Below are 27,207 nucleotides of genomic sequence, written 5' to 3' on the forward strand. Positions count from 1 at the left end.
AAGACGAAACATTGCAAAATGCAGCACATCAGAGTATAAACATGACAAGACGAAACATTGCAAAATGCACATCAGAGTATAAAAATGAGAAGACGAAACATTGCAAAATGCAGCAAATTACAGTATAAAAATGACATGACGAAACATTGCAAAATGCACATCAGAGTATAAACATGACAAGACGAAACATAACAATTAAAGCATCACAAATACATGTTACTTAAACATTTATATTGATAAACATAACAATTACGCAGCATGACATATTTCATCGCATAACTTGAGGTTTTTGAAGTAAAACCAATGTTCATGATGTAATACTTACCTTAACTTTAGTATGATTGATTTATTATCTATAAATCCATGAAATTTTAAAAATCACAATTACTCGGTTTATTTGTAGGATACATTATATACATTATGTTGCTGATGCTAAGTAGAAGTTAAAGAAGTGCATAGTTAATTTTTTTTCGAAATAAGCTTATAGAACGAAGTAGCAACCCAAAAATTACATGATTATTTGCAGTTGGCCGGACTATTAATGATAATAAATAACGAATGTTGTCTGAGTGGTGCACACCTGCTTAGCAAAGACCTCCTAGGATCAATATTTTTCAAGACATGGTATAATAAAGGGGCCATATTTTCATGACACAATTCTACAAAAAGTCAGAAGAAAGTTTTACCATTTGCGAATCAGTGGTACAAAAGGGAAGTAATAGTTTAATCGGCCAGGTTGAATTTGCGCGGATTAAAAATGTCTCCCCACCAACTCTATCAATAGGTTAGAATAGCCTTATTTAATTTCAATACAGCTAACAGAGTAGGGTCATTAGTTATTTCCCAATCGTCGTATAACTTGTATTATATTAGTAAATCAAATAGCAATATATACCGGTACGTACGAGTCAAGTGTTTTTGAGATAATACAAACGAAATATCATAGGGATATTAAATTAATCAATATTTAAAAGAAACACGTCTGGAATAGCTAGATTTTAATGAATAACCATAATTAAAACCTTTTTAAACGAATTATCATTTCTATCTGATTTAGCTTAAAACGTGCCTTTGGTGTGTTGATGCAGATAATTATGAGTCTACGAATAAGTCAATAATCAACACAAGAAATTTGGTCAAGACTAAAAGAAACTGTTTGAAACGAAGTTTGGTGAAAATGCCTTTGGCCATTGTGCTTGCAAACATGTCATACCAAGGTACAGTGTATACGATCCTGCTGCCAGTCACTGTTACTGATCTGAAATTATGACAGCAAGGAACATTAAGCTAGATCTGCACATATGTTAGAATTATAGCTGAATATTCAAAGATACTTTGCATTACCTTCCTGGTCTGTCATGGCATACTGTATGTAGGGGTGACCGTCTCCTGCAGCATTAACAGCTACCACACTGGCTGTGTAGTTGATATATGGTAGAAGGGTCTTGACAGTGTAGGTGTAACTATCTAGATCTGTAGGTAGAATCGTCTTTGTTTGTTTGACTCCTTTTTGGCATATGAAGGAGATATGCATCCACTGGAAAATAAAACATTTTTTTTCATTTTCATCTTATTTATCTATGGTATGTTGATAGTGTTTTTGTCAGATGATGTTAAATCCCTAAAGGTTTCTGGTTATTTTGACAGTCTAGCTAGTTAACATCATGAAAAAAGTAAACCAATTCATTACACCATATAATACTGAAATCAGCATAAAGATATAAAGTATTTATGTTCACTTAAAGGAGTGGATACTGAAAATATTCAACAAGATTGTCCCATGTATTATCTTAAATGCAAAATGGCATAAAAGAATAAAAAGTATTGTAAAATATGTCTCAATTTTAATGTGTGCCCCGTATTTATGATTTTTTTTATACATGTACCTATATTATATATAATTTAGACGTAATAGACAAAGACATTAATATTGTTGTTGAACATTATTATTTGATCAATATTTTTTTTTATCGCACTACAAGAATGAAGCTTCATTACCCCTGTACATGAGGTACAGGTAAAAATGACCTCCTGGATCCACGTGCTCCAGTCCAACAATATGAGTATGTATCCCCACAGATCACCATTTGTAACGGTAGGCTTGGCCCAGTTCGGGGTAAACTGTCGACTCTGTTCCTGTGATACAACTAAGATGCTCGGCCCCAATGACACTGTAAAAGGAACATGTGGAGCAATTACAGATATCACAACATATGTTATTAAACATAAGTAATTGCTGTACTGAAATCACTTCCTGCCTCCTTGACTATTAGAATAATCACCTGATTCAAATAATATATTTATGCTGAATTTCACTATTTATTAACCAGATATCTTGACACTGAAGAGTATTTCTAATATTTGAACACATCTAGAACTTATCAGGAGTAAATAGCTTATTACAAATAAAGTTGATACCTGATAAATGCATACACAAACAACACTTTTAAAAATCTATCGCATGTATTTATATATCTGAGACCTTGAAATTGCACCTTGATAATCTCAATATGTCAAGGATAAATATGGAATACCTTTGGTCATGTACATATATGTATCAACCAGAATAAGTAAAGCCTTGACAGTAAGCATTGTTTTAAAAATTTCCCTATTACAAGTCACTGTCATAGAATCTAATCAATGTAGACTTAAAAAGTTGGAGGCGATGTTATTGGTCCAGTTAATATTTTGCTGAACCTTTTCAATAAGCTTCAAAGTAGAGACAAACCCTTTTTTGATACCTTGAAAAAAATAGTAAATTGTTATGCCTATGAAATATCATACTAGAATTTTGTCAAACTAGCTATAGATATCCTACTCACTGGCAGCTTTTGTTTGACATCCCACCTGTAAACTGTATTGACTTTGGTTGGAATGTGGCATCACTGCATCATTTCCTGTAGCTACACTGAATGTATAACTGGTTTCTAGAATGGAAACAGTAGATACTTTATGTTAACAATACATAATGATATATGTTGTTTTATGTTTTGTCCATTAACATTTACCATGACAAAACACAGTCTGGTCAACCAGAGTTAAGTACTTTTATCCATGGAAACTTTTCACCTGAATCAAGATAGCTTGGAAAGATCCAAAACAGGAGCTGCATTTGAAGCTCCTATACACTAAATTATATGATGTTGACGCTAGTATAATTCAAATGATATTTCACTTTCACTTATATGCGCTTTGTAATTGTAATAAAAATCTTCGTTCTTCAATAGTTGATCTATTGTGTTATCATAAGTATTTGTGTTAGATGCAGAAACAATATTCTCTGGCAATTTATTTTCAGGTACATGTAGGTTTGGACAGAGGACATAAGGTTATATAATTTCTCGTCAAGAATGTTAATGATCAACATAGAACTATTTTCTTCCATTTTCATTTTGTATAGTTTCATATAAACACAGGCCTTTCTATAGCAAATTCTGTGCAATGTCTTAAATATCTAAATCCACCCCAGTTGAATTCTTCTGTATGATATAGCTACTCAGGCTATTTCCTTTACCTTTCTGGATATTCTAGATATTTCATCCCCAGTAGCTGTTTAGAAGTGTGATGCCGTACACTTTCTATCTTCAGCTTGTAAGGTCCGTGACCAGAAGATTGCTCAAGCATTTTTCCAAATGTAAACATAAATGGACATGAATATTGTATGTTCTAAACATTGACAGGTTCTCCTTACGATGGCATGCACTGAGTTGGCTTTTGTTTTAACCTTTTCACTTAGGTGGTCCACAAAGTTGAATATGAATAAATAACTTCAATGTCTTTTTCCTTGACTGATTTTTTGAGAGGTATTTCCTTGAAATTTGTATGAGTAAGAGATATATTTTGGTATCTTTGTTCTGCTAATTTACATATTATTAACATATACATGTACCAACTAATACCACAGTGCATCTTGATTAGTCATTGTTTGCTTTACTTCTCCTTTACCTTCGAATCTTGTTGCAGCATGTGTGTCCAATAAAATTGTTTGACGTTTTTGACATATTAGACACCTGTGACCTTGAAAGTAGATAGGACGAGGTAATTTTTTTCTGCAATTTTTTTCCGGCTCAATAAATCCAAAGCAGCACATACCATGACTTTAAACTTTTCGTTCATCAGAAGAAGTTTTTGACATACGTATATAAATACTGTGACCTTGAAAGTAGGTCATAGACGTTTTTGGCAACCTTTGTTGGGATCCTTCTCAGGAAACTTACAGCCAAATAACATGATGACGCTTTTTTTTTTTTTTTTTGTGTGTGTGTGTGAAGTTTTGACATATTTTATCCCTGTGTAAAAGTGGAGATAATTCGGATACTTAACATTCGATATTTACAATTGACAGTTCACCACGTTTCGTCGTCCATCTTGTTGTTTTCACACTCGGAAACTAGTTACGTAACCGGAAGTGTTCCGAGTAGCTTTTGCGGGACTATTGCACGTGCAAAGTGCCGTGATTCTGTCTATATAAAGCGGTGGTTTTGCATAGTTCGTCAGTCAGAAGTAAAGTCTTTGTAAGACTGCCTGACTCTCTCTTTCTCTTCCTTTCTGGGACTCGTTAGGTAATAATGTAGGGCCAGCTGTATATTGTTTAGCGTTAGGGTTAGGAAGTAGTCTGTACACATGTCTCCTTAGAATGCCAATGTAGAGTCCGTCGTCTATGCTTATAGCAAGAAGTGTATGAGTATGCCTCGTAGCCAGTAGTTTTAATGAACGGTGTTGTATAGAGTGCGTGAGTGGGTGAGATATATGTTATCGTGTACTGTACTGCTATTACTTTACACTTGTGTTGAATAAAATATATTGAAGTTTAAATCCTTGAGTCTATGTTCATTTGCCATACTTCATGTTCATCAATTTATAAGACTCCAATGGGCCCAAGATCAACGAACCTGGGTTAGGTTTCTTAGATAGAAACCGCTCCTTTTACACCTGTAAAGAAAGTAGATAAAGGCCTTTTTACAAACTTTGTTCTGATCCTTTCTAGGAAGCCACCAGCCAAATATCATGACTCTAATTTGTTCTTCAAAATAAGTCGTTATAGATATATTTGACCTCTCTGACCTTGAAAATAAGTCAAGGTCATCTGGTTTTTGCACAATATATCAGGCTCCATCCGGCAAAGCTACTAGCTAAATATATAGCCCTTTCAGTTCTACAGAAGATGTTTTCTAAAGGATAAAGTGATGAATGACAGATGGACTAAAAATCAATAAATTTATTTGACTTTAACTAGTATATGATTCTAGATTTTTTTATGAAGTTTCTCTTGTCCTGACTTCAGGTAATAGTGTGGTGTTTTGGTTCTTTCCAGCAAGTATCCATATTTTTAATTAAAGTAATTTCCAATGAGGTTTCTAACAATTGTTTCCATGACCTTACAAATGACAGACTTACAGGCCCGTATTACCCCGGTACTTTTGTTGTTCTCTATTATTGTGTATGACACAGATACAATACGGACACTTGCTTTTTTCAACTGTCTGGTATATTTTCTAATGCATGGTTTTTTAATGATAAACCATTGTCGAAGAGCCCTCAAAACGCTGGATGCATACTGCCTTATACATTATGTCTAATATAGGACTTTTTACACTTAATATGTTTCTGAATAATTAAATCTGATAAATCTGTGATGAGTGTCTTGGTTATATTTTGTACCTCTTCATTATCTTTATTTACAAAGACTTTGAAGGAAAAGCTTTTAGTTTTATTGGCTTTGTTTCTATCGGTTACCGTTTGGTGATTTCGTGTCTCTTTGTGTAATATTAAGATCTCCAGGTTATCGTTCAGTTTTCTCTATTGACTTAACAGTTAATTTACTTCATCTTAATGTGGCTTCCCTATTGAAGACACACACCATTTCTTTTTTTACCTGTGATATATATAACGAACAAAGAATTAAGCTTTATCGTGAACTGAATGAATACATGCCTCTTAATTTAAATCTACTTCTATTTGGAGATACATCTCTTTCGGAACAGGAAAACATAACGATATTCATGCATACTCAGCAATACATTCGTGACTCTAACAGATTCTAGTATCCCCCCCCCTTGATCCCTCTCTCTCCCTCTCTCTCAATTGAACCATAATATCCACTCTCTCTAAGAGGAAGATACTATATGTCATACATTAATAATGATGAGGATATATGTATTATAATTACAGACTATTATCCCCCCTGTCTCTTCCCCTCCTCCCTTTTCTCTCTCTGTCTCTCTCTTATAATTTCAATTTATAAATTAAAGCATTTAAAAATGAAATAGTGTATATATCTAAATTAATTCTGCCATCTTGTTGTACTATTGTAAATATATGCTTGTAATTTGCTAGGAAAGGGCTTAATATAAGTTTGATAACTTGTGCCCAATCCATTTGCTTGGCAATAAAATATGTTTAAAGTAAACTTCCAGAGAATTTAAAATGTTATCATTATTTACTTTCACAGATTGGGCAAATGTCATTATGCCATTATCAACTTCCGCTCAAAATCTCAAAATAAGAAGGAATTTTGATCATTAACTGCAAAGAAAGTTAAATCAGCCTAAAAATTCTCCTGAAGTACATTAACTGTTAAGTCAATAGAGAAAATTGAACGATAATTATTTAAATAATTATTCAGCATATTTAAGCAGATAAAGAAGATAGCTTTTATGAAAAAATCAGAAATCATATTAAGTTCAGTAGGTACTTACCAGACATAAAAGCATTGCCCTTGGTCGAGACACGTCGAGAGCGGCCATCATAAGTTTCCCTTCGGTTTGCTTCCAAATCGCCTACAACAAGAAAGTAAGATGTGTGTAGCGTTACGGTGTTAGTCTTGTTCAGCGGTACTGTTAATGTTTCTTCCTTGTCCTACCAGGGTTACAAGTGTTTTTTTAGTAATATAATCACAGAACTGGTTACCTGTCGGCATTCCACTGTTCTGGCTTAAACTGCGGGAAATAAAAATAAAAAATAAATCATGAATTACAAATAAACACTGATTACAATAAATCCATGTTTTTTTTGTTTTAATTATTTAAGTTGTCGCTTGCTTTACAAATCTAAACCCACACCCTCCAATCCAATCTTACGGCACATTACTGCTTGTAAATTGATGTCACGGTCACTAATATAATTGTATTAATGTTTTATCAAATTTCACTGATAAAATGTATCATTTAATTAAATGTATTACTTTACTGAGACGAAGTTTTGGTCATTCGTCTACGAATTTTAATTAGGGATCGACAGGTATCCATGAATGAATCCATGAAGTACATGTACATGTAGCTTCCAATCTGGTTAATATACAGCCTCTACCGTTCTACTGTCATACGATAGTAAAACGGTAGCATAATGAGGAGCTATATTCTAATCAGATTGAAGTAGCTTCGCTCAATAGCGATTGAGAATTTGTAAGCAAGCACAAACTACAGATTGTAGTGATTGTTTCTATTTGTTATACCATTGTTAGTTAACGACATGTACATAGCTGTGATATTTCTAGTCATTTTACCTCTTGGTTGTATATAATGACCATACCTGTATATCGGGTGCACATAGTTTAGATTCGCGCGCACAATGCGTGTGTACTGTTTTAGCTTTACAAGATCAAGGTATATGAGCCTGTTAAATGTTATTTAACATAGTACTACCTATGAAGAATTCCCATTTAATTGCTCATTTTCTAATCTAATTGGCCATATATAAGACATTGAGATCAGGTGTACGACGCGTCACGGTTAAGTGGACCGCACGGGTAGAATTATATCTTCACATTGCTCCCGTTCATATCAATAAACCGGGAGCGATGTGGATATAAATTTTAATTAGATATTGCCCTAAACATTAAGGCGGCGTGTGCCATGCTTTTATATCTTTAAACATATAGACTTTGACTAGTAAATTGGTAGATATAGCGTATTGATATGTCTTACAGTTATACTGTCATTGTATATACACATAGGTAGTAACAATACTTTACGTTTATTTTACCTTTTAATGTCAGTGAGTATAGCTTTAGGTAGTAAGTCTATTGTACGTATATTGATTGTAGCTCCAACTATGGGCGATGATGGAAGCTGGACTTTTTCAATCCTGAGAGGGCTGCAACAACCACTAGCTGAGGTGGTAGCTATTTTGGTATGGTAACCGTCCTGTGTGAACTACATATTAAGGTTCGGTGCGAACCGAGTGCTGTGTGCTAATTATAGTAAACTGTACAGTACCTCTGATTAATTTGAATAGGTCCCTTTTTATTTTTTACGATTTCCCTTCACATACATACTGACGGCTTTACGGTTGCAGAGAAAGTTACAGCAGCATGTACTGTCTGCAATATGTCTTCTTCCTGCCGTTTACCGAGTAATGCCTTTATTATCAAAGCTTGAGAAACTGCAATTGTTCTGGCTTTGGATGAAATTAAAAAGAATAACAGCAAACAAAAAAGCAATACTTTCCTCTGTGCAATGTCCAATAGCGGCCGTCACGACCACTGCTTTAGTAATAAGACGTCATCTGTATTTAGAAGTAGGTAATTTCCATGGCAACTGCTTTAGTAAACAACACATGTCAGAAAAAAATGTCTCTGACAACTGTTTTACTAAAGCAGTTGTTTCGTCGCGTATTCGCATGGCATATGTATCAGCCAATTTAGCAAACGTCTGGCTTTTGAAACAATAACCATCCCATACCGAAAACGCGTGATATTTTGTTTGTTCCCATATCATGTTTCTGTGCCCAACTTTCTCCGTGAAAAGGTATATTATAAAACATAGTTTAGTTTGGTATGGTCTGGTGTGTTCTTATTTTTGTCTTTACATTGCTTGACATCGATAAGCAAATACAAGTTATATACATAGCTGATTTAATGTCGCGACACACAAATCCTCCATTAGACTTTTGACAAGGTGCCTCTTTCCCTTCTTGGTGCCTCTCCGTTGTTATGAGGGTTTGGTTGGCGAACATGCCCTGCTAAAATCTAATTGGCTCTTTCTTCATCTTTTAGCAAATCATTTTGTGGCGGCATCTTTGTGGAAATTTATGCAAAATATGGCTTATTGAAAAAGTGTTATTTTATTTTATTGCAAAATAATTTCTTAAAGTTGTCGTCCGAACTTTCGATCCGTGAAAATCCAGCGTTTGGATTGCCGTTGACCGTGGCCTGATTTGGAAGATACATATACTTTCAGGAGAGAGCATTCTGGGTATAACAATCGAGCAGTCGGAGGTCTTCCAATATGGCAGACATAAACGAACTCACGCTGTCGTTGCAGGATGGATCGCCATCCTCATCCCTGACCTGGATGGACGTGTAGGAAGCAATAGGTCCGACATCGATTATTATTTCTGCTATATGCGCAGCTGTGTATGTGTCTTATCCACTAAGATTTGCTAGCCCATCATGACTTGATATCAACATCCAATAAGTTCAACACAGTCATTATGATTGGTACATGTTTATAATATCTACGGAAATAATTTATTAAAACATGCTTCTAGAGACGGTTACTTTAAGAACTGTCTTACTATGTATTTTTCGGCCCGACGTGAGAAAGTTGCTTGTTACTTGCCGTCGGTCGGTGGTTTTAATCTGGTTTCTACCACTAATGCACTATTGCCAATGTTTATCAACTCTCAGAGCATTGATAAACAAGCTGTAGAGTTGGATAACACGCTCTACAGTTGGATAGCATGCGCTTGAGTGTAATAACACCTATCTCTGCAGTTAGGGCGTAAGAATTGTACCTGCTGCCCCATTGCATGATCGTTAGAGGCGACTAAATTTGAGATCCTATCTTTTTTTTCTTTCTTTACAACTTTCTTCTTCCTAATGTCTCCCTTGACAATGCCTCACTTTTGACCCTATAGTTGAGTGTTCGCCCCTGTGAGGAAGGCTTTGGGTTATGTCCCCTGGCCGAGACAAACCGAGTCTGTAAAAATGGTAGTTTCTACTCCTGCTTAACGCTCAGGAATTTAGGGAGTGGGACGACTGGTTCGCCCGTTGTCAGTATAATGTGACTGGGTGGGGGTCCTGCTGGGTGTCTTCGGCAGTATGTTTCAGTGAGGTAGCACTATAAAGTCGGCATCAGTTTCGCGCTATCGCAGCCTCCCAAAACACACACGCATACACTACACGCATGTATCTTGCACACAGGGGAGGCCGTCCTTAATTGACCATAGCTCTTGATAGGACATTAAACAATACAAAACAAAACAAAACAAAACCATTAATAATACCTTCCATCATTTTGATTGGCTGAATATGCACTACTTTTATATGTATACTTTTGGATTATATTCTTGTTTTGCTAAATGAAATAAATGTGTCACTACGACTTAAAATAAAGCTGCGTTTTCTTTTCAAATTATATCAGGGCGTTTTTCACAAATTATTTATTAGGCCTACTACACCTGTCACATGTTCCATTAAACAAATACGCCAGCCATCACTGCCGGAAAAGTAAATCTCCTATTCAGGCATGTTAATCAGACATAAAGCCTTCAACCACTACATTTTGTTTTGGTAACAGGCCAGAGATATTTTTTCTGACCAATGTCGCACTGAATTGATAGCATGATTGTGATTTTCTACTAATGTTTATATCTTCCAGAATCAGGAATGACAGATATAAGATCAACCAGTATGTTGAAAGCGTCATCGCGAACTATTTGCCTGATCACTTCAAGAGATTGTTTCGACTATCACGAGATACATTTGAATCTCTTCTTCGTCATTTGGTGGACATTCACGAACTTGCCAGGAGGGAAACTGGTAAATAATATTTACTTAAAATTAAATATCACATAGATTGAATCTGAAATTAAATTTTTGTGTATGCTATTTTGTATTTGAAGTCCTTCACTCAGTGATTCCTAAATGGTCCATGCCATCCATGTGTTTATGACATGAAAAATGATTAATCTCATTGTAAAATGTCATATCATAAAACAATTGTGGATCCGTAAATCAGGAATAGACCGAGACTGAAGTCCATAATTGTATAGTATAGAACGTCTACTCTAGACACTTATTAGTACTGCAAACGTCTTTGGAGAAAGATCTGTTGATGACACTTTGGAACCTGGGCTTTCAAGATACAGTCAAATCTATTTCGGACAGGTTTCATGTTCAGGAGTCAACATTTATTAGTCACAATCGAAGACTTATTGATGTGTTTTGCACCCGCCTATGTCGAAGATTTATTATTTGGCCGAATGATGTGAAGAAACAGCATATAATGTCTGCCTTTGAAAGTATTAAAGGTTTTCTAGGAGTACTGGGTGCTATAGTTGTTACACATTTATCTGTGACCGCGCCAGGATCCAACGAGGCAGATTATGTAAATCGTAAAGGCTACAACTCTGTAATTTTACAAGCAGTATGCATACACGACAGAGTACTCACTGACATTTACTACGGCTGGCCTGGAAGGGTGAACGATGCCCGAGTTCTCAGAAATTCCCAAATGTTTACAAATCAGGCACACTTTTGTGGTCAAAATCATCTGATTGGTGATGGAGCTTACCCAATATCAAGATTTTTGATGAAGCTGTATCGCGACACAGGACACGTGACCAATGCTGAGAAACTATTCAATAAATCTCTGTGCAGTACAAGAATCGTCATTGAGCATTCTTTTGGAATGTTTAAATGTTTAAACGATTGCGACCAAAAAGGGTTCCAATGGTGATACTGATATAAAGTATACGTAGTGGGGGTTTTCTGATCGTGTATCAGGGACAACAAAGCACAAAGATTTCAATTTTGAAAAAACTAAATTTTTAATCAACAAACAACAGTAATATATCTATGATAACTGTAACAATTTCAAAACGATTGGCATGTATAACAATGTGTAGAAACAAATACAGGCAATCGTTTAGGGGTACAAACCTACCCCATTATCACTAAATCATACTTTATCTTTACACATTTCTTTTGTCAGAAAAGGAATTGACTAGACATAAGACAAGGCTGTGAATTCGCCATAATATAAGCAAAATACTGTAATTGCAGTTATTTGATAATTTAACAAAGTCTCTACCATTAAAGGGCAATGGAACGCGTGGATAAACCCCTGCTTGATTATACAAGAAACAATCACAAAGATTTCATATTACGTGAAACACTAATTAATAACAAAACAAATGTTTATAATTTTAAATATACAATTATCACAAAGTGAAAGATAAAATTGATGTTCATTTACAAAAACCATGTTGTACAATCATTATATTTCAAATTACATGAACTTTTTTTTATTAATTGTTGTTTCACGTTAAAAGATATTGCTGTGATAAAACTAAGAATATGTTTTGCCACAAAAGAATTCTCAATCATTTCAATGGAGGTTTTCCAGTGTGATGGTTCCTTGCATTGATGTACTGCTAGTGCTGGATACACCACCAAACCACCCTAAAACATGTAAAAAGCTGTAGGAGATACATGTATGCATTGGATATCACAACCCTGGATTGAGGTCAGCGGTAAAAGGGTCATAGTGACCTTCGATCCTTTTGTTGTGAATCGCAAACAGACAGGTATGGACGAATTACACACAATGCATACTCCTCCCATGTCAGGGTAAAATACTGACTAAACCAACGATCAATTATCCACTTCTTGTGGTAACCAAATCAATTTAAATGGCACTTAAAATGGAAAGTTTACAAAGTCACGACGTGTCTGTAGACAGTTGGCTGAAATCATAATAGATAACAAATGCTTAGATTATTGTAGATCACTGGTTACAGATAATAACAAAAATATAAAGTCCCGTTATACAATGGTTCAAACCGGATATTTTGTATCACTGTTTTGAAAGATACGATCTTCAGCAAGTAGATTGGAAATTAAAATATTGATATAAGGTGAAGTGAAGTAGTATTCAACGTCCGATCAACACATGAAGGTAATTTACGAACAAATATTATTTAGCAACGAGAGTTGGATAAACATGATAACCAATGACCATGAGTTGGGGCTCCTTTTTCTCACATACCTGAATATCACAAATGTACGTTACAATCTATGTTAGAACTACATCTATTCTTTTTCCCGAATTTGAACAGTAACTCAATTCATTGGAAGGATATTCGAATACAGCTAGAATCCCTTGGTTGCTACCAATAAGTCCGAGAACTGTACGGAACCGATTGCGTAAACGAGCTATCCGTCCGCGACGTCCTGCAATCGGCCTAGTTCTTCTGCCACGTCATCGTGTAGCACGTCTGAACTGGTGCAGAAGGCATCTCCGATTTACTCATCGGGATTGGGCAGTCATTTTGTTTACGGACGAGTCGCGAGTTCACATGGATAGTAGTGATGGCCGTTCCAGAGTTCATCGTCGCGTTGGAGAATGTTTCCGTGACGCGTGTGTGGTACAACGACGTTCTTTCGGCGGAGGCAGCGTTATGTTTTGGGGCGGCATCCCAGCCAACGGGAGAACGCCTCTGGTGGTTATCAACGGGAATTTGAACGCGCTACGTTACCGTGACGAGATCCTCCGGACCCACGTCGTTCCATTCGTGCAAGGACAGCAACGTCACATTACGCTACAGCAGGACAACGCCAGGTCACACACAGCTCGTGTCGCTATGGACTTTCTGGCCCAGCATAACGTTGACGTCACTCCTGAGCGAAACTTATTGATTTCATAACGTGGAAAATGGAATGCAACTGTTAATAAATAACAAATAAATTGTCCCTGAAAATCTTGTTGTTCTACGTCGTACACATTTATTTTTAAACCACATTTTAGCCATGCACAGTTTCTTTTTTCCGCTAGTATATAATGTACATTGTATGTATCACATGAGTTGTGACTCAAGTATTTGGTGTTTTTTTAAAAATGTTCTTATCAGACTTTATATATATTTTCTTCATTCGATAACTGTTCAATTCCATTACTGCTTTGGTGGGGAAGTGACCAATAAGAATTCAATAAACTTTCTTTTGTTCACTTTGTGGCGTAACTCTGTCGACTCCCCACCCAAGGATGTAAATTGACAGTAAAAATCATTTTCATAGTTTGTGTAATGATGTCATTTATAATAAATTTTCATCTTATGATGGCCTTGTTCAAATTTATATTTGCGTTGAGTTTTATGTGGAGTAGGCATACATGTCAATTCGCCAGTGTGTAATTCCATTCAATAATTTATAAGGGGATCGATTACTTATAAATCTTGAAATGAATTTTTCTCGCGTTGTCTGAATCATTCATCTTAATCATGTGAATGACCCTAAAACATTGAAGAAGACAGATATACAGACAGACAGACGTCATGCATAGCGCGATTGTAAAAGTGTGTTTTTGCTAAAGGGGGATCCTTCGAATGTTTGTAATAGAAAGGTCAAACTTTTTTCATAATACATGTGATTCCTGACACTAGTGACATCATTTATTGAATGGCTCACATATCACCGATAACTGTACAGTTCGAGGGGAAATGTTTGTCTTCTCAAAAGGATATAACTAACCAAAGCCATTTTTGTTACTTTTATATTTATTTGATGTCCGTTCCTTCAACCTGTTTTTTCCTCCTTTTGTTGGCCGTTCTGTGTCGGCTATCGGAGATTCAATACTAACTGGTTTGGCGTTTTGTAGCAGTGTTGTCTGGTGATGTTACCCTTTTCCTTTCTAGAAGATATTGAAGTTCTTCAGAGATTGTTTTTTAATGTCAAAATTTATAAGAATATAGTTCGACAGGATTTAAATTTATTGACATTTACTTTCCCCCATCCTATTTTCTCTTCTGATACTAAATTCTTACTAATGTTATCTTCTGATGTACATATGTATACAACGAAGGGGGGAGGGGGGGGGGGAAAAGGAAAATGAGGAAGATTAGTTTGTTTTTGTTTAATTTTTTGTTAGATTCAAAAACTTTATGAAGATATATAAGTAATTGAGATAGTAACCAGGGATAGTTTAGTACACCAGGTTGTTAGGTTGGGGTTATGTTTTGGTTAAATATGAAGTGAATGTGTGACAACTTGACAGTAGTGAGGCTTTGCACTCGAACTATTGTATTGATAATCTGTAAATCAAAACTATATATGTCTTTCAACATTGCAACATGTCATTTTTAATATCGGAAAACCAATCAAATAGCTCACCTTGATTCTTGGATATTTTTAGACTAAGGGTACAGAAATACAGCACATCATATAGCATGGACAGAAACTTGACTATATCGTCATAGGAAGATTCACGAGGTTTGCAATAGAGCTCTTTACGCATTAAAACATATAGGTGTCATTCAGTCCTCAGATATGTGAGAAGTCGTAAACTACAGCCATAAACAACCACAACATGAAAGTATATCACAATTATAATCATAGACCTGATTTTTATCACTATATGATTAAACATGCTACAACAAAATGAGTTTTTATTATGTAAATGATGAGGAACATAAAAGGCCTTTATCTTTTAAAACATTTATAATGTCCTATCTTTCAGTTGCTTTACAGCTAATTCTTTTATTGCATATATATTTAAGTTTCGACTTTGTTTTTTAAACTGTTTTCCAAATGATAAGGAAATCCTCCCTTTCAGATAAGTTCTTAAGAGAGAAGCTTGAATTTTACATACGATATTTTGTTTATTTAGCTAACAACACACAATTTTAAGAAGATTAGGAAGAAATCATTAAAACATAATGAGACATTTAAGAGGTTATCGTGCAAACTAAATCGAGTGCCGCAGAGCACTTTCATAAATGTACGGAGAGGGCGTATACAATGTAGCTAGTCTCCTACTAATTTGAATAATTTTCAAAGAGTTTTTACATGTAGTTTATTCCCAGATAAGTAATTTGTCCAGTATAATGCTTCCTCTTTGTAACAGTATGTGTCACATCAAAACGTGCAGTTTCATCCTATGAACATTATAAACAAGCATGAATTGGTCTGAGGACAGGATTATATAGGATACAAGCCTGGGATTGATGACAGGGTTATATAGGGTACAAGCCTGGGATTGATGACAGGGTTATATAGGGTGCAAGCCTGGGATTGAGGACAGGGTTATATAGGATACAAGCCTGGGACTGAGGACGGGTTGTATAGGGTACAAGCCTGGGATTGATGACAGGGTTATATAGAGTACTAACATGGAGCTGAGGACAGAGTTATATAAGGTACTGACCTAGAACGGAGGGTAGGATTTTAAAGGGTGCTAACCAGGAGCTGAGGACAGGGTTGTATAGGTTACTGACCAGGAGCTGATAGCAGTGTTATATAGGGTACTGATCTTAAGCTAAGGACAGGGTTGTATAGGTTACTAATCAGGAGCTGAAGACATGATTATTAATGGCACTGACCTCGAGCTGGGGACAATGTAATATAGGGTACTGACATAAATCTGAGGACAAAGTTATAGGGTACTGACCTGGAGCTCAGGACAGGATTGTAAAGGGTACTGACCTGGGGCTGAGGACAGGATTATAAAGAGTACTGACCTGGAGCTTTGGACAGTGAGTTAAATAGGGCTTCCTAAGTACATGTATATCCGGCTCCTCTAAAATATTCTTTTTGCATGAAGCACATAGCCCGCGCATTCATATCGGGTTTGATCACCCGTGTAATATTACTATCATATTAGATTTTATCCAACCTGTTGTTAAACCAGTATGTACAGTAAACTTTATATTTATATAGTACGTTCGATATTCATGATTTGATAGCTAATACAAAAAGGAAATACCGCAAGTTGATCGACTAACCTACACTGTCCGTACCAGTGTAATTATTCGTTTGAATGTATTTTTGGACACTAACATATTTACCCGACCCTTAACCTAATGTTGTGTAGGTTATGAGTGTTAAACTGTTCTATGAGTCTTCTGAATTAGTGAAACAGGCATGTACGATTATGCAGTAGCGGGATGCAAAATGTATTCACCCGACTGATTCAACATCATCGAAGCCATTAAACTACAATGTAGCAATGTGAAGGACACATGGTTATACGCAATACTTCTCCAGCACACACGCATGCATACACAAATATTAGCCAGTTGACATAGGACTAGAAGTTAGCGCTTACTAAGGCAGCTCCTGCGAATTCCTCAAAATTTGTATTGATTAATGTTTATGCTAATTGTATATCTATGTGCTGTAAAGCGCTTTAGAGTGGCTTATGTTAGCTAGATAGGGCGCTATATCAAATGTTGTATATTTTTATAGTTCAGCTAACATGACGTACAAGTGTACCCACGTTATAAGGATATATATACACTAGCTACTAGTATCTTCTATATTTAAAGGTTTCGACCAGTTCATAAACCTAATTGCCGTGAAATCATAGCAGTTTGGAAGCTTTTTAGGTTTTAACAGATTACTGTATATAAATGTGGTCTACCTCCTGCTGTCGTATTTAGTCAACAAAATGAATTTTAATGTAACTTACTAGAGACCATTCTTATAGGCAAATCGAGTTGATTAAGTATTAAAACCAGATGAAGTGGATATTTGACGTACCTCAGTCAATGTGTGTCTCTATCTACACCAGCAACATATGTCCGTACATGTTGAAGAAATAGAAAGAAGTACGTTAGTATAAAATCCGAAATAGAAAAACATCTGGGACAAATCAGTTTTTTTGTACACGATACTTGAGAGAAATTTGAGTATTACACACAGAAAATCAAAACAAATGTCTAGTTCTTTATTAATTGTCGAATATGGTAAACGAGATCAGCTGTTCTTGTGAGCTTTTATTTCGACACATTTCGACATATTTCGACAAAACAAGTAAGATACGAAAAACAAAAAGGAGGATAACAGTAAAATATAAGAACATATCAGAACTGGAAATTACAATGCGGCACTACATCATAAGGACTGAAAAAAGTCAAACTCATTTACACTATATCCATTTATATCAGCACATTAGCTTTAACTGAAGATATAAACCTAAAATAAAACAAACATGCAGACCAATTTGAAAATTAATGCTGTAAGCTGAGTACAGGTAGGAAACATTGTCAAACAATTGCATGCTGATTATATAAAATGAATATAGATGGACAATAAAACAAAATAATATTATATTTCATACTTGTCAATTCCGGCATATTGTCGCCACACCCCTGATGTAAAGCTTCGTTGATGAGAGCGAGAGTGAAACTCCAGTATCCACAAAGAATGTCGCGTTAGTCTCTTGAATTAACACGTTTACTTACATGCCTGCTTCATCGGAAACTGAACTCACTCCAAACAAGTGTCTGGAGCTATTTCGTAGCTACCTTCGACGTTCCCGTCGCGTCCTTGATTGCTTTACTGCTGGTGCAGTTTGCATTTTTTTCTCAACAATATTTTCTTCTCATGAGTCCTTTTCTTTGCAATAATGCATGTGACGTCATAAGATCCACCGTTCGCTCCTGGTTTTCGCGACTGACCTTTACTTCTCTTTAGGTGTGCAATGTCCGTTTGGTTCTCGTCTAGCTTTCCTTGCATATATTTCATGATCTCATTCATTGCCTTTGTCAAATTTTACGACGTTGCTCAGCCTTATTGAAATTGCACTGCTCGAGAATGTATGGCGTCATTAAAACACACTGGTAGCGACTTTTATATTTGAATGCATATTTTAGAGTGAAATAAGACTTTGATAAATTGCTTTTGGGGACTTTTTCTTGCATTTCTTTAGAAAATATATTTTTCCAGAAGAGATGTTGACGCTTTTTGGCGTCTTTCCCGCGTCTGATGTCTATACAGTTCGGTTTGACTAGTTGGTGCAAATCTCTCCACTTAAGATAAAACTAGCACTGTATGATTCTCTCTAGTACCTCTGGTAGATTTGTAAGTCTCCCAGAGCCCCTTGTGCCTGTCCGCGTATATAGAACAGCACGGTACCTACTTTATTCTCCTATATTCCACTATTTTTATCAAAATGTGAATTAAAATATTTCCGAAACCGTCATATATGGTGGGTCTGAGGCAAACTCCGTGTCTATATACACTGTATGCTGGGAGTTTTGGCCAACCTCCAGTAAATTTCCACTGCGCTCCTGGCCTAGGAATATTTTACTTGATTGGCCGGATTGTTGCGCACTGGCAACACCATAGTCATACTGTCATCTGGGCGACTTTGGCGGTGAATGCCTTAAATCGTCCCCAATCTTGCCTCTTTCCTCTTTCAAAACCAACAGCTGTGTTTCAGATTGGATAATTTCTGCGTTTACATCCTCCTTTTTCTTTTTTAATTGAATGTATAAACAAAAACAAATGTTAACAATAGCCTAATGATTCAAATACTACCGTAAAATTTATGAAGGTCTAGCCCGTCTCAGGTTGCTTATTCGTGTAGCAACCTGACATATTACAACTAATTACCTGCACAGGGAATCTCGATCAACACAGTTTTAGAAATATTTACATATGAATCCCAATGTGTAAATCTTCAATACAACGATACATTAAATAATGAGAGAACCGATACAAACTTCTAAGGCTCTAACTACACACCGACACTTTTATAACCAACATAATGCGCTCATGTCACCTTCACACTTGCTAGTCTGTCCACCGTTCACAAACTGTATCTGGTCTGGGCACTTGTGTCTAGCCTGAGGTTACAATGAAATGTTTCCGGTTTCAGTACCCACGAATAAAGTTCCTTAGAAATATAGTTATTTTACTAAAAAAGATACTGTGCCTCTTTTTGTTTCAATTCTTTATATTGTGTATGCATTTTTCGGTGCAGAGTGCTGTGTGAAGATTCCTGTGTTTACCTATACACCTGACCCGGAAAATTATATTTGTTGTTGGTGACACACGCAGACAATTTTCTCTAGGAAAAGGGAAACATGCTTTGTTGAAATTTTATATTTTGCTCTTGACCATGCTAGGTCGAAAGTTGTCTATAAAATATTAGGAATTATTTATAAATTAAATGTACCTAGCCACTATACACTGTGCACTGTCCACTACTTATCCATTGCGCGCGCACCCTTAACTTCGCTACAGCCAAGACTGACTGATCTGCCGACACGACCAGCGGCCACTTGTTCAGTGGCTCTTACCAGTTCTACGATTTACAAAACGTATTCAGTCATTTCCCCCAAATACTATTTCAGACGTAATTTCTCTATATAGTTATCGCTAGTTATCTAGATGTGTCGCTCGTTGCAGCATTTTACGCCCAAAAGAGACGTACCACAATTTACATACTGTTTGCTCAGTCCATGCATGGTATAAGACATGTTATTCCATTTTCAATGGGCGTGGACTTCTTATTCTGATGAACGCTTAGTTCCTGTGGTCCGAAATTCGCATACACCAAAAAAGCAACAGGACAGTGATTTCACGATGTTTATGGACATGATTACGGGAAGTTGACAATACTGACAATGAAAACATACATCGATACCCATTTGTGTATTTAATACAAAGCAATATAACGTCACGACTTCTTATATTTCAAAATGTTGAAATGATAAAAGTTCTGTTGTTTATCACAAACATATGATTATTATACTAAAGATTTTGTTAACATATAGATAAGACGTCCTGAAAAAATGTTGTGCAAGGTTTAGACGATTAAAATAATACGTCTTAACTATATCTTGATATTACGTGGCACGAAAGCGTTCCACAGTACTTGGCCTCAAAGCTGTCTTTTACCCTATTTATATAGTATACAGACTGGTAAAAGCAGCTACACCCAAACCATAACAAGCAAAAGCAAAACAAGCAAACGTTGTCTGTGTAAATCATCAGGGTGTACCTACATGTACGTTTGCGTTGAGTGTGTTAACAACTTTACAGGACATAATGCATCATTGTATGATCATATAACACAATTTACATTCACGACCGTTTCTTTGCGAGAAATATTTTGATAATATTACTTTCACGCGTTTCGGAGAATAGCGGGAAATATTTGTCATGTATGCACAGAGTATACGAGGGCAGTTGTCTGTCTTGTGCAGAGGTTTTGACCAATCAGACATGTATGTTTATTCTAGCTACGCACCTCGCACGGCGTAGTACAATTTGGAATAAAATTTTAGCAGAATTTTATGTTTATGTAATAGGTATGTGTGGGCATCGTCATATTTAAGAAATCCCAGCATCAATTTTGTAAAAAAAACTTAGCATTGTCGGTCTGGTACACCTCCTGTCGCGCCTAATAAGGTTTTCAGGTTGGGTGGCGCTTTTTTTACATTTGTATGGCAATGAACCATGCGAGGGTATATGTGGGAGGATTGTTGGTGTGTACGGTAAATGAAGGCCGAGTAGTTATTTTGTTAATGCGTATTTATTATATTCATATTATATTTATGATTCTAACACGATTCGTTTGCAGCGCGTGTTTTGATTGGATACGGACCATGTTCTAATCTGCGATATAATCATGATCAATCGTGTTAAGCTCCTCCCATCGCACTTAAGCCACGCCCCGTTTCTAACTAAAACAATATGGCGACAAGCTCGCCTCTTAGCAAAATCCCGCTGATAAGGCTAGTAGGTAACAGAACAAAACGACCGATGAAATACATTTATTGAATGAATTAAAAGGTAAAAAGTACACATTCCTTGTTCTTAACTCCATTTATTACTGCAACGTTCGTTCCATCCGTGTGAAGGCATCCATTTAGATCCGAAATCAAATGAAACATTTCACATGTGTCGTATGCATTTATACAAAACACTTCACAAATCTATACAAATGATCACCGATTTTCCATTTTGTCGATAAGCACAGATTTGTATGCATACTGACATGGAAATATAAGAACTTGGTCAATATCAATCCAAATGTGTCGTAAAAACTTTCGTAACAGGGCGTTCACGAACAATCCAAATATTCCGCCTCGTCAACATGCAGATCGAGCTCTTGCAAGTATGGGCGGGGCCAAATGACCGACTTTTGAAAGCTTCTTTCCGATTGGTCAGTCCGCTGCAGAATGACACATCGCAAGTTCAGGTCACAAAGTATTTTATTACGTACTCTTGTACAAGGAAATACAATGTTTCTTAACATATTAGCGTAGTATATTTGTTAAGGCGTGTTAGAATGGGGATAGTACGTTGTTTTTGTGTCTATCCAGGCGATGAGAACATAAAACATGGTTTAAACTCTCGATCTATCGGTCTCGAGTTTAAACCCAAATTTCATGTTCTAATCGCCAGTATAGCCACTCAAAACAACGTTCTATCCCCTATATAAATGCCGACTCCGTCCGTGCTGTCGGTCGAGCAGCTTTTTGCTATTTAGGTGTATATATGTGTATACACTGACAGAGAGCCATGAGCACGTGCGCTTTATACAAACTGCGTATCTCGAATCACGCCATGAGCGCTTCCTTGTAGGAATATCATTAGAGCATATTATGAAATAGATACATTTAATGTGAAACCCCTTTTATCTCCGTTATCATTTGTCATGATCCCGCTTCCCTTTAATACCGTGATTTACAAAACAGTAACCATTGTTTAGTGTTATTTACCGATACATTAGTTTTGCTTCAAATGCAGAGGCATGATTGTAAAAGGTACTTAGCGAGATGAATTTGACAATCGGAATGCAGACTAAGATAACTGGAATAGAAGGTGTTTAACATAGACGTCGACAAGTTTATTTCATACAATTTGCCACACAAAATTTGGATATGACTTCTGAGTGAGTGCTCTGGATGTTACGATGACCTGAAAATTAGAATAAAATGCGATGATAAGTCCGGTGTTTTGGGCTATTTTGTGCAAAATTGTGATGAAATGAGATCGATAAGATCTATTGTGATTTGATTTTGTTATTCCTAATACTGAAGTAAGTCCCTATCTGCAACCAATTTTGACTAGAATCTAGCTTATTATTAATTATATGGTTTTGTAATTAATAGCTGTTAACTGGAAGCCTAGTATCTAGATAGATCTATCTGCATTATTTGATTCGGGGGTACTCCACTGTCATTCAACTTCTGTACTTGGTATTTTTTCGTGCACTGTGGTTTGTTAGTCTTTTTACCGGCGCAACAGTCAATCCAGATTTTGACCCCGTCAGACCTGAAAGTTAAATTCAATACAGACAACTGCCAACTTGTGCTTAAAATTCACTGAATCGCGGAATTTGAATTGATGTATTGACCAATTGTAACGCTTGTTAGGCCTACTTTTATATAAATTATGAGTTGAAGGCATGTCTTACTTTACAGTAGAATAATATATGCTTTATACCACTTTTGGGATTTAGACATGTTGGTGTTGGTCGATATATATATTAAATGGGCTCATTCCCCGAACACCAACTCTGGAGAGTTGAAAGGAAGGTGTTTAGATAGGAAATCCTTTGAAGTTTAGTTATAGCCTGTTTCAACTAAGAATGTCAACTAATATTGTAGATATATATGATACTTAAGTCAATAATAAAATGGATAGAAAGTTTTTATTTCCTACATATAATAACTGTAATACACATTTAATACAGCACTTAAAGTAATAGAAAAATAATCATTAAATATTGATATTTACATTATATGAAAGGGAAAAATAACATTAAATTACATGAACAATAAAATTCCCAAATTAAAGCCACATTGATACTAATGTCAGCAATAAAATACAGTTTCTATTCCTACATATAACAGTAATACACATTTAATACAGCACTAAAAGATAGCCATTATTAAACATAAATATTAACAGTAAACCTTTCTGGAGCTAAAGAAGATGAAGAATTTTGCATGAATCATGATGATTTTAGTTGGAATGGATTTTTGGAATTCGGAAGTTTTGCCAAAAAGTATAATATCTGCCTTTATTTCGAATGTTTGGTCAGTTTTTAAGTATATCCATGTACGTATGTCTAGCCAGACGTTATTTGTTATTTGACACTGTTAAAAATGATGTTCTATAGTTTCTTTGCTTTCTTGGCATAAATTACATAAATCACATTGTTTGATTCCAATTATTTTCAAATAATGATTAAGAGGAAGTATTCCTGAAAGAAGCCTGAAAGTGAACCATTGAATGCTAGTTTTAAGTCCATATATAAAAATTTCTAAATCAATCATTTTGAGTCCACCCTTACTATAGTCTTGAACAATTGTTGAGCGTCTTATTCCATCAGCTGGTAATTGCCAGACAAAATTGTATGTTTTTTTGTTCAATGATTGAATTATTTCTCTACTTGGAGTAGGGAGAGATATAAACAGGTGATTTATTTTTGCAATGATAAGAGATTTAAGAACAGTTATTCTCCCTATAGGTATTAAAATTCTTCCTGACCATTAATGTAACTTGCCATCTATAATACTAAAACAATTGTTGAAATTTACAGTAACCATGTCTTCTGACAGAGAAATCAATCCCAAGTAAGGTAAATTTGATTGTTCCCCATTTTAGTTTCCACCTTCGATGTTATACATGAGCACTAAAGTTTTTGCTACCTATCCAAATAGCATTTGTTTTTTCAGTATTTACTTTATCCCTAATATTTTAACATATTTATAATATTTTGTGCCATTTAAAATAAAGGATGTGTCATCAGCGAACTGTGAGAGCATGTGTTCTTTGTTATTTATGTTTTTGCCCTTAAAGTTTTTATTATTTTTTACGATGATAGCTAATATTTCAGCTATCGAAAGAAATAAGTAAGATGATACCGGATCCCCTTGTCTACAGCCCCTTTTTATGTCTACAAAGTTGGATAAAAAACATTCTGTATGATAGTCGAGGAAGTATTTGTATTAAAACATAACAGATAATAATATCAAACTGAAGTCACACAAGATAAACACAATTCATAGAAATCTGAAAATATGGACAAGTTTAACTAATATATGACAATATTTATAAGAGAATTCACACAAATCTGAAAATACAAGTTTAACTAATATCTCATAATAAATATATGACTGATTCTGAAAACTAATTTTTTTTTATTATTTTGCAATTATTAGCAGTTATTGATTATCTGATTACAGAAGTTGATTTACCTGTGCAATTTACCTGTACACCATTTCTGCAATAGACTATAACTCACTATCATCACCACTGGCCACCTATGTAAACATGTGATTTTAAGCAGAGGTGGTGTTCAGGGAAGACCCCATAAAATGGACTGTCGTTTAAGCAATATGTCACTGGCCGGTGTTGTTTGTACAGGTTGTAGGCGACCACAGGACAGCGGGAGGGGTTTTCGGGAGTAGACCATGCCCGTGGGGGTAGTGCCCTAACATTTCTCGGGTTGGAACCTGGTCTGGTTTTGGTCATTTCTCGATTCGTACACACAGCCACATCACCCCATTTCGTGATGTTCTGTAGTGCCTTGCATTCTGAAATGTATGCGTATAATTTGTTGATATCTTCATTAGAAATAGGATCAGCTTTATTTTCTAAAGTCTACCTCTCTCCCCATTTTCATTTGTTTGTTTGTTTTGTTTTGATGACTTCTGTCACTTTTTGAAATTCCTTACTTGTCGAAATTTGAATGCTGTAACCATTATATTTCAGATGCCTATCAACACTGTATGAAACTCCCCTAATAGTACTAGGTTCTAGATGTTTACCATCCTTTCCTTCCACACTTATGAAAAAGATGCAAAGCAGTTTGTATAGTTCCTGAGGTGGTATTTGTATGATTGACCGTGACTCCTTAAGGTTTTGGCAGAGAAATTCTGACAGCTTGTTCATGTCAGATTTGGTCTTTTCTGTGTGTTCCTGTTCTGTTATCTCTAATGAATTTATCTGTATCAATGTTGATGAGTTCGTCATCGGAATCTGGTAGATTGTTTGGAATTTTTGATGGGGGAATTGGCAGAATGCCGAGAAGAGGCGGAACCTAACATTATTGTGGCCTAAGGGAGGGTCTGCGAGGGTCTGGGGAGGGGCATTGACGGTGGGATGACCGCCCATGGATTATATCAAATCTGTACTTTGCCTCGGCGACCATCTTACCGCTGGACTCCAGTCTGATTTCAAAACTACGGAAACCCAGGTTATTTGAAATATCCAAATATTCACCCTTCTCTTCCCCACAAAGCTTCACCCGATCACCTATCTGTACCAGCGGCAGCATTGACAACTCGGCCATGTTGATGTTGACAGACGACAGTTCCGATTGAAAAGTAGTGCGAGGTCAAAGTGCATATTTTCAGCCAAACAAAATGCCGGAAGGTGTTAATCAACTGCACAGCGTATTAATCAACTGCACAGCTTGATAATCAACCGGAATTGCAGATAATCAATCGTCTGAGAGTTGATAAACACAGGCAATAGTGGTAGAAGTTTGTTTAACGTATATGAGGTAGGTATATTATTAGTTCGATGTTAAGGAAACCAATGACAATGCATGATTTATGAAATAATGTAAATCATGAAACTATACAAATAAGTTATTCTATATTTATAAGATATACTCTTCCATGCATGCGTTTTGTGATATAAACACGAAATAAGGTTTTTATATAGATTGGGAATCCAATACAATAGTCGTGTATCTGCATACTGTAATAAAACTGCATCATAGAAGAAATGATATTTAACTTAAACCATTGTCGTACATGTACTTCTCAGTTATCCATAAGACATATGAATGTAGAAAGGTATAGATTTCAAACATCGCCAATGCAATGATACACAGGGATGCAGTAACTAACTTGCTAAATACTGACACTCAATAGTCCCAATCACTAGCTCGTGGAGTGGGTGACAATTTTTGGTTAATGTTTCGGATTACTTTTGACCAAGAGTTTTATTCTATTGGCTGTTAGTACCACAGCTGAGCCTTGAGTTGGCGTTCTGACCATTTGTTCTTTGCATCGAACAACACATTATTTTAATTGCGTGTTTCCTTGCTTTGTTTTTCTTCGTGTTTTTACTTACTATAATGTGTCCATACTTAGTCCAAGTGCTGAAAAGGAGCCATTAATTTCGCAGAAACGAAGACAGACGAAGACAGGGACCCATAGGCAGATTGTGTCTTAGATGTAACGCTGAATATATTGAAAAAGTAGCTGCCCTTCACTTACTGACATAACATGTTGGATTTCATGCGGTAATCAATGTGTTAGACACTAACAACTAACTAGCAATGGCACACAGCTCAAGGTTTCGAGAGGTGCATGTTGATGAAGAATATTGGCAAATTTTATAGCCGTCAACATGATCTTATATAGAAAGGTTGTATTTCCTTTTTGATAAGAAGATGAATGTTTTGCTTATGCTCATGTTGTTTCTTTGTTTCACTAACCTGTCCATCA

General features: G+C 35.9%; 1 protein-coding gene across 1 annotated transcript; it reads right to left on the minus strand.

The window, feature by feature from the left end:
- Positions 1–1,750: 1,750 nt before the first annotated feature.
- Positions 1,751–26,039, minus strand: LOC110453301. Its single transcript, XM_021502187.1, has 5 exons — positions 25,904–26,039; positions 25,091–25,281; positions 6,699–6,858; positions 2,823–2,927; positions 1,751–2,171 (listed from the first exon to the last, which is right to left on the minus strand). Exons 1-5 carry the CDS (start codon positions 26,037–26,039, stop codon positions 1,903–1,905), a joined length of 861 nt encoding a protein of 286 aa, XP_021357862.1. The 3' UTR covers positions 1,751–1,902.
- Between the last annotated feature and the right edge of the window lie 1,168 nt (positions 26,040–27,207).

This window comes from Mizuhopecten yessoensis, unplaced genomic scaffold (genome assembly GCF_002113885.1).
Source record: "Mizuhopecten yessoensis strain PY_sf001 unplaced genomic scaffold, ASM211388v2 scaffold7251, whole genome shotgun sequence".
NCBI classification, from domain to species: Eukaryota; Metazoa; Mollusca; class Bivalvia; order Pectinida; family Pectinidae; genus Mizuhopecten; species Mizuhopecten yessoensis.